The 13,984-nt window shown below is 32.7% G+C and overlaps 2 protein-coding genes across 3 annotated transcripts; both read right to left on the bottom strand.

Moving 5' to 3' along the window:
- Positions 1 to 112: 112 nt before the first annotated feature.
- LOC105120019 (alpha/beta-Hydrolases superfamily protein) lies at positions 113 to 1,916 on the bottom strand. Its single transcript, XM_011018211.1, has 4 exons — positions 1,055 to 1,916; positions 683 to 775; positions 527 to 594; positions 113 to 444 (listed from the first exon to the last, which is right to left on the bottom strand). The coding sequence occupies exons 1-4, from the start codon at positions 1,682 to 1,684 to the stop codon at positions 288 to 290; spliced, it is 948 nt and encodes a 315-aa protein (XP_011016513.1). The 5' UTR covers positions 1,685 to 1,916; the 3' UTR covers positions 113 to 287.
- A 7,047-nt stretch (positions 1,917 to 8,963) lies between these two features.
- LOC105120002 (probable protein phosphatase 2C 9) lies at positions 8,964 to 13,220 on the bottom strand. 2 transcript variants are annotated; one of them, XM_011018203.1, is made up of 7 exons: positions 13,090 to 13,220; positions 12,817 to 12,906; positions 12,553 to 12,707; positions 11,719 to 11,958; positions 11,345 to 11,621; positions 9,785 to 9,939; positions 8,964 to 9,649 (listed from the first exon to the last, which is right to left on the bottom strand). In XM_011018203.1, exons 3-7 carry the CDS (start codon positions 12,589 to 12,591, stop codon positions 9,509 to 9,511), a joined length of 852 nt encoding a protein of 283 aa, XP_011016505.1. In that variant the 5' UTR covers positions 12,592 to 12,707; positions 12,817 to 12,906; positions 13,090 to 13,220; the 3' UTR covers positions 8,964 to 9,508. The 2 variants fall into 2 exon arrangements, with proteins under 2 accessions (XP_011016505.1, XP_011016500.1); XM_011018198.1 differs by having other exon boundaries at positions 12,817 to 13,220.
- Positions 13,221 to 13,984: the final 764 nt, after the last annotated feature.

The raw sequence follows: 13,984 nt of genomic DNA, 5'->3' as shown, positions 1-13,984 counted from the left end.
TTGAATGCGTGAAATGATCCTTGATGACGTGGATGGATAATGTAAAGGGAAAGTGGCAAATGAAGAGAAATTCTGAAAGTACATGAAAATGCATGATGGGAAAATTAAGTCGGTAGAAATCAAGACTTAAGATATTTAAGCTCGTAAAAGCGGGTGGTTGATAGCATGGAAACCATTGCAGTACACAAGCAATGAAGAATGTTAAAGAGCTCCAAAAATTTAATGTTGAAGAGCCCCAAAAAATTATTTTATCCCGCCATTCTACCGTTTAATGGTGCTGTTAGCCCTCAAATCGCTTTGGTGTTTGAAACTGGGTTGCCTGGAGGAGGCTGCAAATCGACCAGGAACGACTTCAAGAGCTTGATGAACTCCTTCGGCCTCTCTACATTGAAGGCATGCCCTGTGTTCTTGACAACCGTCAGATAAGCATTGTCCCCCAAATGCCTGTAACAGCACCGCATTATTTAGAAAAAAGTCACAAGCAAAATGGATGTTCATTCAATTCAGTCGATGCTAAGAGACCAACCTCTTCAATCTGTGTCCTAATTCCAAAGGAAAAACCCGATCATGCTCTCCCCAGATTATCAAAGTTGGCTGCATTGCAATTCAATGGCCTTCGCTATCATCATCGAGTGGTTAATTCAATCTTAAACCAAGCACATATAGAGAAGGATGATCAAACCTGTGTAAGCTTGGGAATGTCTGAGAGCCTTCGGTCTTTCGGAACAGCTCGAATCAAATCTCTTTTTTCTTCCACGTATTCTCCACACATTGCCTGGCCAAATGACCAAATTTTAAGTTTTACTCCCAACCGTCTACAGTGTATTATTAACCATACCATCTGAACATTAAAATGTGTCGGTGAAACTCCACCAAAACTAACTTAATGCAAATATAGTCTGGTGGATCGTCACACCCCTCTCTTCTAAACAAGATTATATTAATTTCAGACCACAAAACTACCAAAGCACCAAAAGTTCATAGCTCTTAATTGTGTTAAATCATAACTGTTGAATAAACTTAAACGTAGCGAAGAAGGAATTAGAGCACTCACATCAATGAAATCAGCCAAGAAACAAGATGGTATCAACCGCACAGGAGGTGGCCTGAAAAACGTATAGCCCACCAACTCTCTAAGCTTGTCAGGGCTCTGTGGCACCAGAATTCTTCCAGCCTCCTCCAAATCAGATACCGCAAAAACCCCTTCAATCAAGTCCTTCTCTTCCATACAAATCCCCGAGCAACATATCACCACTCTCTCCACGGCCTCCGCAAACTGGGCTGCCATACTATACCCGACAAACCCACCATAACTAAGCCCAACTAGACTAAACTTCTGCACCGAGTGGGCCTCCATGACTCGCATCAGACACTGGGCCTGGAAAGACTCGGTTCTCTCGGGCCGGGTTGTGTATGAATCCCCGAAAAACACAAGGTCCGGCACGTAGACGTTGAAATAAGGAGCAAAGTGTTGGATGACGTCACCCCATTGCCATAATGCGTTGGCTCCAAGGCCGTGGATTAGGAGGAGATCGGGTTTGGAGTCTTTTCGGGTCTTTGGCACCCAGCAATGCATTACAGTACCATCTTTGAGGTCTGTGATTTCGGATCGGAGCCCCGATCTTGTAAAAGTGGACCTGAAGCACCAGTTTTTGGTCCTTGTGAAACTGAAACACCTTGACATGCTCTGATTTGCAACACTGGCAAGAACTAACCAAGAAAGAAAAGAAAAGAAAAGGTTGCCTATGTTAATAATCTCATTAACTAAGAGTTTTTATCGGGATGTTTTATTGATTTCTTTTCCTTTTCTGGATCTTTAGTTTTGAAGTGCAGGTGAGACAGACAGAAGAAGCAAAAGACAAGTTATTTGTAAGTGGTGGTGCTGTGGAAAGAGCAGAAGAGGGTCCGGTGCAGTGCAGGCATGGCCATCAGTTTTTAAAATTTGAGGGCCCTAGCACCATAAAGGAAGATCGGACAAAATAAATAAGGGAAGGTAATAAAGATAATGAAGGATCATGCCACTTGGATCACATGTGTTAATTAATTAAGGTGATGGAATGGCTCCCAAATTAATTAAATCTTTTTCTTTTGCTTTTTCTGAAGAAAAAAGAAACAATACTATTGAATCTGTGTAACGTGTTCATCGATCGATGTTGAGCATCAGGTAAGATAAAAGAAAAGGAGATGCATGGAGTGAATAGTACTGCATCACATAAAACAAGTTAATAGTGTTTGTTTTTGCCGCAAAATTTTTAATTTTTTTATTAGATTAATTACTTTTTAGATGTTTTTGAATTATAATTATGTTAAAATAAAAATATATATTAAAAAAAACCTTTAAAAAACAATTTTTAGGTGATAAACAGGTAGGCTGCGGGCATGGCTGACAGTTTGGTAAGTGAACAACAATAAATGACATTTGGAGGACTGGTAGAAGCTACACTAAACTGATAGATATTTACCAGCAATGGCATTCATTCATTTGGACCACAAGTCCCTCATTTTTAGTCTCTATCCACGATGGATGGGCAGGTTTGTGTGGATTGAAACTATTTCATTAGCTGGTGCATTGCTGGGCAGCTCTCCATTTAAGTAATATTATTACTTGCTGGGCTCTACTGCCATGGATCCCTGCAATGTGATTTCTCAATGGTGGGGTTGCGTGCCTAGAATTTGAATACTGTTTATGTTCACTATGAGACTGGGTTGGTCAAATTGAAGATCCTATGGTCTTCATGTTGAAGAAATGGATTTCAAATGAATGGTGGTGGAGGAATAATTTATTTGTTGTGATTAAATCACATATTTAGAAGATGCATGCAACTGATTCTAGCAGTTAAAAACATGATTATGAGCAATATCTTATTCGTCTTGATGGCTTCTCTGTGAACTGGTGGCACGGGCACTTGAAGGACCTTCAATTTGACACTAATGATTGTTTATTTATTTATATATTATTTATTTTTTCTATCCTTTTTTATTCTTGTGCCATGTTTTTTTTGTACTTATTCTTCTAATTATTATTAAATAATTTATAAAATTATTTTTTTTAATTTCTCCTTCATTCAATTTTTTCATTTGTAAAATTCAGTTTCCATTTTTTCATTGCTATTTATCTAATTTAAGATAATTTTTAGAATTAATTTTTTTTTATTATTTCATCCATTTTTATTATTTTCCCTATACGATTTTATTATTATTATTTTAATTGTTATTTTTTTTCCTTTGAAAAATTATTTTTTGAAATTTACTCAAGTTTACTTGATTTTTTTTTATTATTTGTTGTAATATTTTTTTTAATCCTGTCATTCAACATTTATTTAATTAGTTATTGTGATTTATTTTTTTACCAACTTCGCGCCTCATTTGTTTTATTGGGTTATCTCAAAAAAAAATTAATTCTTTGTTAAATTTATTTTTTTAAATAAAATATAAACATGAGATGCTCACTTCAAGATATTTTATTTGATATGTTTTTGGATCATTGTTTTTATAATTTGTGTTTTTTTTTTTAGTATCATTATATAACTTTTTGCAATTGAGTTGGAACCTTCTTAATGAGATTTTCTTGTGATGGGTGATATTTATGATAGAATGATAATAAATTTTCAGCAAATTTTATATATATATATATATATATATGATATCAACATTTTTTTTATAATTAATTATTTTTTTCTTAGGATTTGTTTGCTATTATTGCTTATTTTTTAAATTAAATGATTAAATTATACTCTTGTTAGATACAATCAAGGTAATGATCTGGTTAAAAAAAAAACAGAGATTTTTAGATCACCCAATTTTTTTAAATCAAAGTATTATGTTTATCTTCTTTCACGTCAAGAAATTTGTACCTGTTCACGAAGTGGCTCCCGCTACAGAAGTAAGAGATGACGTGTGAATCATTTCCGTTACTAGGAGGGCAAGGCCAGGAAAATCACGTTTGCATACGAATGAATTTCCTCCTTGAGATCACCAAGAATAGATCCAACGGGTCATAATGCCTTAGGAAATTTTGTTATTTTTTTTAGTTTAGTTTATCTTGTAAAGGAAAAGGAACAATCTTAATCTCATGCCTTCCTCACTAACTGATCTGTCCACCCTCATTTACTAACATCATGGTTACTATATCTGGTCTAAATTGTAATCCAAAAACCACCATAATTATGAGATTGAAACAACATCCATTAGAGCACGAGCGCAACCATCGCAAGGGGTAAAGCACAGGGGGGGAACTACCTTGAAGGGAGGGCGGCGTGGCGCCCTCAAATTTTGAGAAAAATATGCATTTTAGTCCTGATTTTTTAAAAAAAAATCAATTGTCTCCTCCAATCTTACATGTTCTCAAATAATCTTACAAGCCAAGTGGCAGGAGGGATCAGTTAATGCCATGGACAAAAGTAGCATGATCAGTCCAAGAACTGCTCTCTCATGTACTTGTTTGCTTGTGCCTCCAGTCCTCATTTTCTGGTTCGCCTCTAGGAAAGCAGCAAAAGCTCAGCAACCACAGAATTAGTTTAATGCATAGCAAAACCAGAGGGACTTGGACTATCATTCATGGACAAATTAAGTCATGAAACTCATTCATGATGCTAATGTTCTTGTTAAATATATGATCTTCAATGCAAGAAAACGGGACAGACAACGGTTTATAGGACTAAAACAAAATTGCCGCAAATGAAATAAAGTACATTAAAAAAAAAAGATATATTGAGACGTTTTTGAAAATTGGAAATAAGAATCGAGATACATAGAGGGAACAAAAATCCCAAGTTGTACCATCGTTTTTTTGACCTTGATGCTGTGAGACCATTTTTAAAATTAATTTTTATTTAGTCTTGTTGGAATTAAAATAAATATTTGTGAACAAATAATAATTTAAATTATATATATTTTTTATTGAGTGAATTTTTTTATTTTTCTCATTGATGTATTTTTTGTTTTAAAAAAACAATTTTGTTATTGGAAACATATTTTTTAATAAAAAATATATATCTCTTCAATCAAAATTCCATTTCCTTGTTCATTTATTTGTATTTTGTTTTGACAAATAAAAATCCTTACTTTTTTTTAACATAAACTTATTGTGATTGGATAAGCTAAAAAAACAAAACAAAAAATGACTCCATATATCTGTACTTCATTAAAGAAAAAATTAAAAGAATAATTAATTTGAAAAAAAATCATGTAAAAAATTACAATAAAAATAACAAAATAAATATTTTATTCTTGATGAATATTTACAAGCATATTTTTTATATATAAAATTTGAATATTAGGTTAATATATAAGAAATCAAAAAATAATTTTCAATATTATTATAAAACATATAATTTTATTTGACAATTAAATATCATTTTAATTGTTTTATTCATAAAAAAAATGAAGGATATAATTTAAAACGAGTTTAGAAATTGTACTTCAGAGTATTGGGAAACATACCTAATATAAATAAGAGGAGTCTAGATGCACGTAGGCTTCAAAATGAGAGTATGAGACCTCATAAAACTCACAACTAAACTCAACAATGACAGTTTGAATCTCTTGAATTTAAATGAGGGTATAAGACCTCATAAAGCTCACAACTAGACTCAACAATGACAGTTTGAATCTCTTGAATTTCTGAGTACAAGAAGCTAAAGAAACATTTTTCAGACCTCATAAAGCTCACAACTAGACTAAAAAATGAAAGTTTGAATCTCTTGATTTTTTAGTAAAAGAAGCTAAAGAAACTTTGGTTGTGGCTTCCTTGTTGACGAGAAAAGGGTCGTAACCGAAGAGTCTAGCTTGATGGGTTTAGAGAATGGGTTAGAAGTGGTGGTTGCATAGCCATGGTTTTTGCAGGTATGTGAAAAACAACTGTTTGGATTGTTTTTGTCACGATTTCTAGTTTTTAACTATAAATGAGAAGGATGAAACGTAGTTTGTAACTTGGATGAGAAGCTACAATATTTGTATCATTTTGTTATCTATGGTTCTGTGGTTGAGAGGCAAAACATGCAATTACTTTCTGTAACCAAACAGACTATAATATGTTAAACAAGATTTTCCAAAGAAAGGGAAGCCAGAAAAAACATAGCAAATGATAATAATCTGAGAAACCCCAAAAACTTTGGATCAAAAAGTTAATATATGCCTCAGAACAAAGCCGTTAAGAAATCGATCCAAAAATATGTCAGTTCTTACAGTTGAAAAAAGAGGTAAAAATCTTACAAACAAACAAATAATACCAACTATTTTTTCATAGTCACAAGAACAACAGCAACACCGAAACACTATATTAAATCAAGAGAGAAAGAGTATAGAGGCGTAAATTGAAGCTACATATGGTTAGCGGCTTCTTTCAACAATGATGGGGGGTTTTATATATATATTCGAGGCTAGAAGAATGCCTAAACCCTAATATCGCCTCTACTTACCCCTGGGCCTAGGGTAACCTGTGGGATTTCTCTTATCGATGCTGAGATTTGGCCTGTCTATTGATAAGATTCCCGGTACTTATTTATTTTGAATCATTTCTTCTTCTGCCCCCCCCTTTTTTTTTATCTTACCCTTCAAATTATCATTATAAAAAAAAAGTAAGAGGACTCTCTAATGTACTAGAACCGGTGATATCTTTTTTTAGTCTTAGGATTTTTTATGTTTTAGTCCCTCAATGTTTTTCTTCTTATTTAGTATTACTTTGATTTGGTTTTGATGATTTATTTTTCATGCGTACATACATATAGGGATCTCAAGATATCAACAAAAATGTTATGTTGCTTAGTTAATTCTCAGCTTTACAAAACAAAATTTAATTTAATTAATTTAAAATAGTTATAGCTTCAAAAGGTTGAATTTGAATAATAAAAGCATACTTTTTGCAAAATTCAATGATTTTTTTATATGATCAAATGAAAGTTTTCGGCCTATTTTATAATTCAATCCCTCATCATTTTATTTTTATTTTGATCCCTATATATCAGCTTTATTTAGGATTCTATTTCATGTTTTGTTGTTTGTCTGCATACAAGGATTTTGCAATAACAGAGCAAACTTCTAATACTCGATTTTGCAGAATAATGTATAACTAGGGTAATTTAAAATAATTAAGTGTTAAGATATCAAAATTGAAACTAGAATATATGTGGACACTTGGATAAATAGATAAAGAAAATTGGTTTGCGTGCGGTGCACACGTCAACATATAAAAAGCACTCATAATCTTTAAGTGGTGTGTACAAAATTCTCTCTAATGCATAAAAGGTAGCTTTTGCAGCTATATTAGAAGCCTCCTACCATGCCTTTTTCAATGGTATACCATGTATGTTGGTGGTGTCTTGATTAAGCTCTAACAAGTTTTTCTTTTATCCTTTGTTTTTTTGCTCTTCTCTTCTCGAGAATCACACTGCTATGCCAAAAAATGAGAGTTGTACTCATATTTTTTTATTTATCAAAATTGATTAGTATTTTTTTAATTGTTATTTATTTTATTTTATATTTTTTTAATTAATTTTTTGTTCATTTTTTTCATTTAGCATGTTGTTCATTTGTTTTTTATATCGAGTTTAATCCTTATTCTTTTGCTTTCTATTTATTCTTTTTATATCATTTTCTTAATTGTATTGTATTTTATTTTTAACTTTCTCCTTAAGCATTTTATTTATATATCAAATTTAATCATCTTTCTTTTATTGCTATTTATTTTGGTTTTTTATAATTTTTTATTGATTTTTTTATCAATTTTATCTCTCATTATTTTGTTCATTAAGAAGGTTTTGTGGTCCCGACCTTATAACCTAAGTCATGAATTTTAAAGATTAGTCTAGGTTGACTTCGGTGTCCGAGTTAACTTAGGTCTTTTATTTAGGTCTTTTTTAATTGATTTTTTTTTAATTTTATCTTTCAACATTAGGTTAGTTGGGAATTGAATTTCATGATTTTTTTCACTTTATTTTCTATGGGGTTATCCTAATTTCATATATCGAGTCGCGGTTTAAATGAGTGAGCTCGGATTTTTGTTAATGTTTTTTTATATTGAACTTTTTTCAGTTTCACCATTAAATATTATATTATTTGATATTAGAACTTTGTTATTTTATTCAATTTGATTTCTACTAAGTTATTCCGATCTCATTATTAGATTGTGTATTTGGAAAGTTTTTTTTGTTAATTTTATCCCTCATAATTTTGTCAATTAGGTATTTGTTTCGTGGTTTTTTCATATTTATCTTCTCTAGGATTGATCTCAAACTCGTAACTTGGATAATTGATTTTGAAGATTAGCCTTGATTGACTTCAATGTCTAAGTTGACTTTGATTTTTTATTTAGATTTTTTTTAATCTTATCCTTTAATAATGAGAAAATTAGGGATTGAGCTTCATACTTTTTATTTTTTTATGAGGTTATTTTAATTTTATTTATCTAGTTGAGATCTTAGCAGATTAACCTGAGGTTTTTTTTGTTGTTTTTCTTAGATTGATTTTTTTTTAATTTCACTATTTAATATCGTATTGGAGATTCATTGTTTTATTTAATTTAATTTATATAACATTATTCTAGTTTTATTATTAAATTATATAATTGACAAATTAACTTAGATAAATTAAATTCTGTTTTTATATTTTTTTAATTTTATTTTTTAATATTCGAGTTTTTTTTTTTTTTTGATGATTGATCACATCCTCAAATATCTTTCGGTGACGTTAAATTCCCAATGAAAATCTCATAATGAATTACGTGCCTTATAATCATTTCAATTGAAATAACAAAACAATAAATTTTACAACATATGAACATAATTTATTAATAACCATACAATTACAACGGTTCAAGCATATTTCGGTACAACGCAACATGGCGAGGGCCTCACAGACAACACTTTCTTATTTTTGCAACTTATTTAATTTGCACGCGCTTTCAATGAAACCAGCACCATCCAATTACCTACACAAATCAAACTGCCTAAATAACACCTGACATCAAAATCAGCTGTACAATTTTAATTAACATCAAATTAAGACGGCTGGTTGAGAGCCAAGACAGCTCCAAAAGGTGCAGAACTTGGGATAGAAGATCTGCCATGATAAATTCAAAAACTCCTGAACGACTTGGAGACAGACCATATTCTTCATAGCTATAGAGATGCTCTTCGTAGTAAACGTTCAGTGAAAATCCTCCAATCGCAATCAAGACCATATTCTTCATCAGAACAAAGATACATGCATGGTTTTCTGGGCATAGAATAGAAGACAATATACACCAGATGTTCTAAACCACTTCCACAAGGAAATCAAACAATATCAAACACCAGAACCTAATCAATAAAATAATTTTACAATGGGGGGTCCTTTCTAATCTTCTCTTTTCTTCAGCAAATTCCGAACCACTGGAGACCCTGCGGAGCATCCCAGCCAAGTATGTATTATCCATTTGTCTGATCCACACACTGGTAACCGGTGTAAAGAAACTCTTCTTATAATAGGTATATTCTGGCACCTGGATAACAATGATTTGTTTCAAAGATTTCTACCCCCTAAATCTAACAACAACACAAGATATGTCATCTTTACTTTCTCTTTTTAATGCCTCTGCTGTTAGCTGCTTAGCTGCTTTCAGTGGGTCTTTGATCCTCCTTGCAATATCAACAGCCTCTTGATTTGACATAACCTGTGTATTCACATGGGAAAAGGGTGAGATTTGATGGATTTCTTTCTCATACAAGCACATTGCAAATTCTTTAGCCAGTACAGGTAGTTAGCACTGACTCAACATGGAAAATGAAGTTAATATGAAATGATTCACCTTCCAAAGACCATCGCTTGCAAGTACAAGAACTTCAGTATTGTTATCTATGTCTGTTTCTTGTATGTCAGGATCAGATCGCAGATGTGATTTAAGGCTCTTGTCTCCAAAAGCACGAGAAACTGCCAGCTGTCCATTAACTCTAGGAACATCTCCTGGAAATAAGTTCAAAATGGAAGCTAGATCAACAGTACTGTAACTTGCAAGTATTATCCCCAAACCCATGATCATCCTTGTTCAGTTGAAGCAACAGTAAAACTGCGCAACCATGATTCCAGAAATAGAATAAGCAGTCAATATTTGAAAGATAACATGAAAACCGCCAAGCCACTTCCAGCTCATCCATACAAGCAGCTACGAGGTGGTCTGGCATTGCAGTTGGTTACATGCAAACTACAGGGGAAGAAAGCAAACTACACCTCATAGTTAGATCATTTTCATACACTGGCTCAAATTAACCAAAGGATCATGAATGTCTCATATTTGGAGGGGGAAAAAAATAAATCTCTTCATCAAATTGAGTTAAAAAATTGGGAGTAAACATAACTTTTTGTACTTGCACCATTTTTCTAATTGAATAAAAAGTTTATTTTCATCTCAAAAGCAACTACATCCTTTTCACATCTTTAACTGAATTTGAAATTTGAATATGTCTGTTGGATGCAGATGGTCACTGTATCTGTTTTTGGTATAGAATGGACTGTTTGGTTGTAGAGAAAAAAATTACGAAAGTGAGGGAAATAATTTATGTTCTGAAGGTGTTAGTTATTCTCAATAGAAACAGAAATCATTAACCAGTCACTTAATGTCCAAGGTATCAAAGTGCCTTAAAAGACTTTGGTCATGTAATCCTTAAGATAGTAGGAAATTACAGAAAATAGGATAATAGAAGGAAGCATTCGGTAGCTCTTAAGTGTAGAAAGGATTTGAACACCCAAAAGCAAAACAATTTGAACAATAAGCATGAAAGCTTCAACACCACCTCACCTGCAGAACACTGCATGATAAGTAAAACTAAATTTCTTACGGAAAGGTTTTTTCAATGATGTAAAAATATGTGTGTGAATACTCATCCAAGATGAATCCCCAGGCGATCAGGGGGGCACCGCAGCTCCTCTCTTCTTGAGCATACCTATTTTTATTTTCAAAGATTACTTTCATGCAGATCAAAGTTAAGTGGCAGCCAGTGAACTCTAAACTGTCTATTACAGTCTGAATGCTGCATTAATTCAACCTAATTAGATAATTCATCACCCTGAAGTCTTGTTTGGGTTTGGATGATGCTGGTTCAATTGCTTGAGAATTTCAAAATGGTGAAAAATGAGCATCTAAAAGAAATAAAATTTTTGCCTAATTCTTTGAAATTATAGATTAACATGCAAAAATCATAAACAGAAAAACTATAAAGCCATTAAAATATTAGAAGGCGCTCCCCAGTGAAAATATTAGAAGATACTGACTAGCCAAAAATTTCCTCAGAATACCATTAGTGTCTATTAAATTCAGAAGAGCAGTTATTCAAACAGAGAGATTACTAATAATGGCTTCTGTGGAAAAGACCTGGCATGTTTGAGACAAAGCCACCTTTGTTCTCTATGCTGCCTCGTTCAGTGTTGGGTTCATGATCTGTGGTCATTTGTCTTGCTTGCTCCCCTCTTGAAAGAACTGCTCTTGAATCTCCAACATTAGCTACCCATAGTCTTTTACCATTTATCAAGATTGCAGTCACAGCTGTAGAACCTCCTCGCCCCAAGTCAGAACTATTAGAGAGAATTGTCTGGTCCGTCCTCTCATAGGCTTTTGAGATAGATCTGTTGGGGTCAACCCAAAACTCTTCCTAGAGTGATCAGATAAAGAATAAGCATTCCAATGCTATTTGTAAAGCAGACCAAAACGTTAGGCTACAGATAAAATGGTTTGAAGTAAAGCCAAACCTCCTTTAGAATATTGGAAAACAAATGCTTCTGTAGGTATGCAGGCACACTGTCTCCCAAATGACCATCATAAATAGCAAAAAGCCCTAATTCATGTCCTTGAATCTGCACAAACTTGGCAACATGATAATCCTCCATTGGATGATTAGCTTTCCCTTTTACTAGGCTGAAACCATACTTGATCAAACCCTCATGATTTTTTCCCTTACCAGAGCTAGATGACGATCGCCCACCTACAAGCTACAGGTAACAACAATCTCAGCCTATGAAAGCAAGCACAAATGAGTTCTAGTTCACTAAAGAGCTCAGGTAAGATAGCACTCAGGGACGGCACTAAATGAAATAATACGTGTAAAATGTATTTCTCCACTGCAAGCAATTGAGCTGTTGAAGGATGCTAGATAATATTAATGAGAAACAATGGCAAAACTTGGAACTGCGTTTTCTTTTGGGATTGCATAGAAGACCTTGATACTGCAAGCCCGTTAGTAAAACATCTTTTTTGGAACAGTTAGTGTGTATTCTACACCTACAGAGTAAATTCTAGATCCTCGAAAAACTCATGAAACAAGTAGGTAAACATTGACAGAACGAAAACATGAAGTATCGGTTCTATGAGACCAACAAATTTTCAGCCATGAGTTATTTAATGTATATTCAAAATTAAATCCCAAAATTATACGAAAAATGCAAAATTCCCACTTAGAAATAGCTTATCACACGTTTGGCCCCATGTTCCACTTCCAATCTTACAGCCTAATTATGAATTAAGGTTGAAAATCACATACACATACAGAAAATAACAAAAACCAAGAAAGAAATAATAGCTTTTACCTGAGAGTAGGAAGGACTAAAACAGCAAAACATATCCATAGAAACAGGACTATGCACACCGCCTCCAACTTGTTCAATTAAATTACCACCATCCGCTTTCAATATTCAAGATTCCACCTCCCCAAATCCAGTATCTGCACCATCGAATTCCAAACCTGATCATATAAATAGAACAAACACATAAAAACCTTATAAAAAGACACAAAAAAATAAAACCCCTTCATAAAAACAAGTCAAAACAAGGACTGGGTATGAAAGAATTACCTCTGAACTATCCAATTAACAGCTCAAAATGGGTTTAGTTTCCTTGTGGTTATTGTTTCGTGAGGAAAGGCTGGTTCTTGTTTGTATTACCTATTAGTATGCACAAGCAATTGAATAAAAAAAACAAAGATGCTTAAGAACGAAAGAAAAAGGAAAAAAAGGCAAGATGAGAGAACAATCCCAATATCTTTTTCTAGAGAAAAAAAAAGGAATTTATTTGTATAATTAACAAAAAAGAAGATTGTGAGAGAAGGGGAAAGAATCGAAGGATGCCTATACGATGATCTTCTGACCGCTTTAGGAGAGTCCTTTTGCAATGCCAGAGAGAGAGAAAATAAGAGTACAATAAAGAAAAGCAAAAGGCTTGGTATATATCAGAGACTTCTTTCTTGTTGACTTTGCGCTGTTTCGACTGTTTTGTCTTTGTTTCCTTCTCGGTTTTGTACTGAGTGCGGTTGTTTTTAAATAATTTTTTATATTAAAATATATATTTATGTTATTTTTTTAGTTTTTAAACATTATTTTAGGTATTAATATATTAAAATAATTTAAAAATATTAAAAATATATTAATTTAAAATAAATAAAAAAATTAAATTTTTTTAAATACTTTTAAAACACAAAAATTAACCATCAAATAACAGTCACACGTGTACACCGCCACCCCTGCCCAAAATTACTCGTCGACCAAAACATTTATTCTCCCTTTTCTTTGTCTTGGGATCGAAATTATTACCAGCAGGGGATAAGTTATTAAACTCGTCTGCCAGAACCTGATTCAATGTTCAGGTTACATCACATGTTAGTAAGTTAATTCAAATTTATTCCATCAATTAAACCTAATTCTCTTCTTTTTTTAAAACAAAAATCAAATTAGATTTTGTTTATATCAACTTGTTAAATTGTTCAATTTTAATGCGGTCAACTTCAATTTATTTATTTTTTAATCCAACACGCATCAGGTTCTAATTCCACACACTTAAGCGGGGCCAAAATCGCGATTCACCATTGCTTCTCAGTTTAATTTAAATAGTATTTAAAAGTGTGATAACAAATAAATTTTAAAAAAATTTAAATAATTTATATTTAGTTAATATTAAACCAGTGTTTTCTTAAAGCCGGACCCATTAAAAATTAAAGTTGAACTTTAGTTTTATACTGTGAACACA

Source organism: Populus euphratica, unplaced genomic scaffold (assembly GCF_000495115.2).
Source record: "Populus euphratica unplaced genomic scaffold, PopEup_1.0 scaffold6.1, whole genome shotgun sequence".
NCBI lineage: Eukaryota > Viridiplantae > Streptophyta > Magnoliopsida > Malpighiales > Salicaceae > Populus > Populus euphratica.
The sequence above is the reverse complement of the archived record's forward strand: the minus strand, read 5'-3'. Positions and strand labels throughout refer to the sequence as shown.

Bases quoted from the DNA above. Each gene is read 5' to 3' on its own strand.
- LOC105120002 (XM_011018198.1), bottom strand. From the start codon at position 12,591: ATGGATATGTTTTGCTGTTTTAGTCCTTCCTACTCTCAG. The intron at 11,959-12,552 runs GTAAAAGCTATT...TGTTACCTGTAG, and splicing joins TTAGTCCTTCCTACTCTCAG to CTTGTAGGTGGGCGATCGTC. The intron at 9,940-11,344 runs GTCTTTTCCACA...ACTTATTTCCAG, and splicing joins CTTTGTCTCAAACATGCCAG to GAGATGTTCCTAGAGTTAAT.
- LOC105120019 (XM_011018211.1), bottom strand. From the start codon at position 1,684: ATGTCAAGGTGTTTCAGTTTCACAAGGACCAAAAACTGGTGCTTCAGG. The intron at 776-1,054 runs GTGAGTGCTCTA...TCATTTGGCCAG, and splicing joins TCTTGGCTGATTTCATTGAT to GCAATGTGTGGAGAATACGT. The intron at 445-526 runs GTTGGTCTCTTA...GTGCTGTTACAG, and splicing joins TTAGGACACAGATTGAAGAG to GCATTTGGGGGACAATGCTT.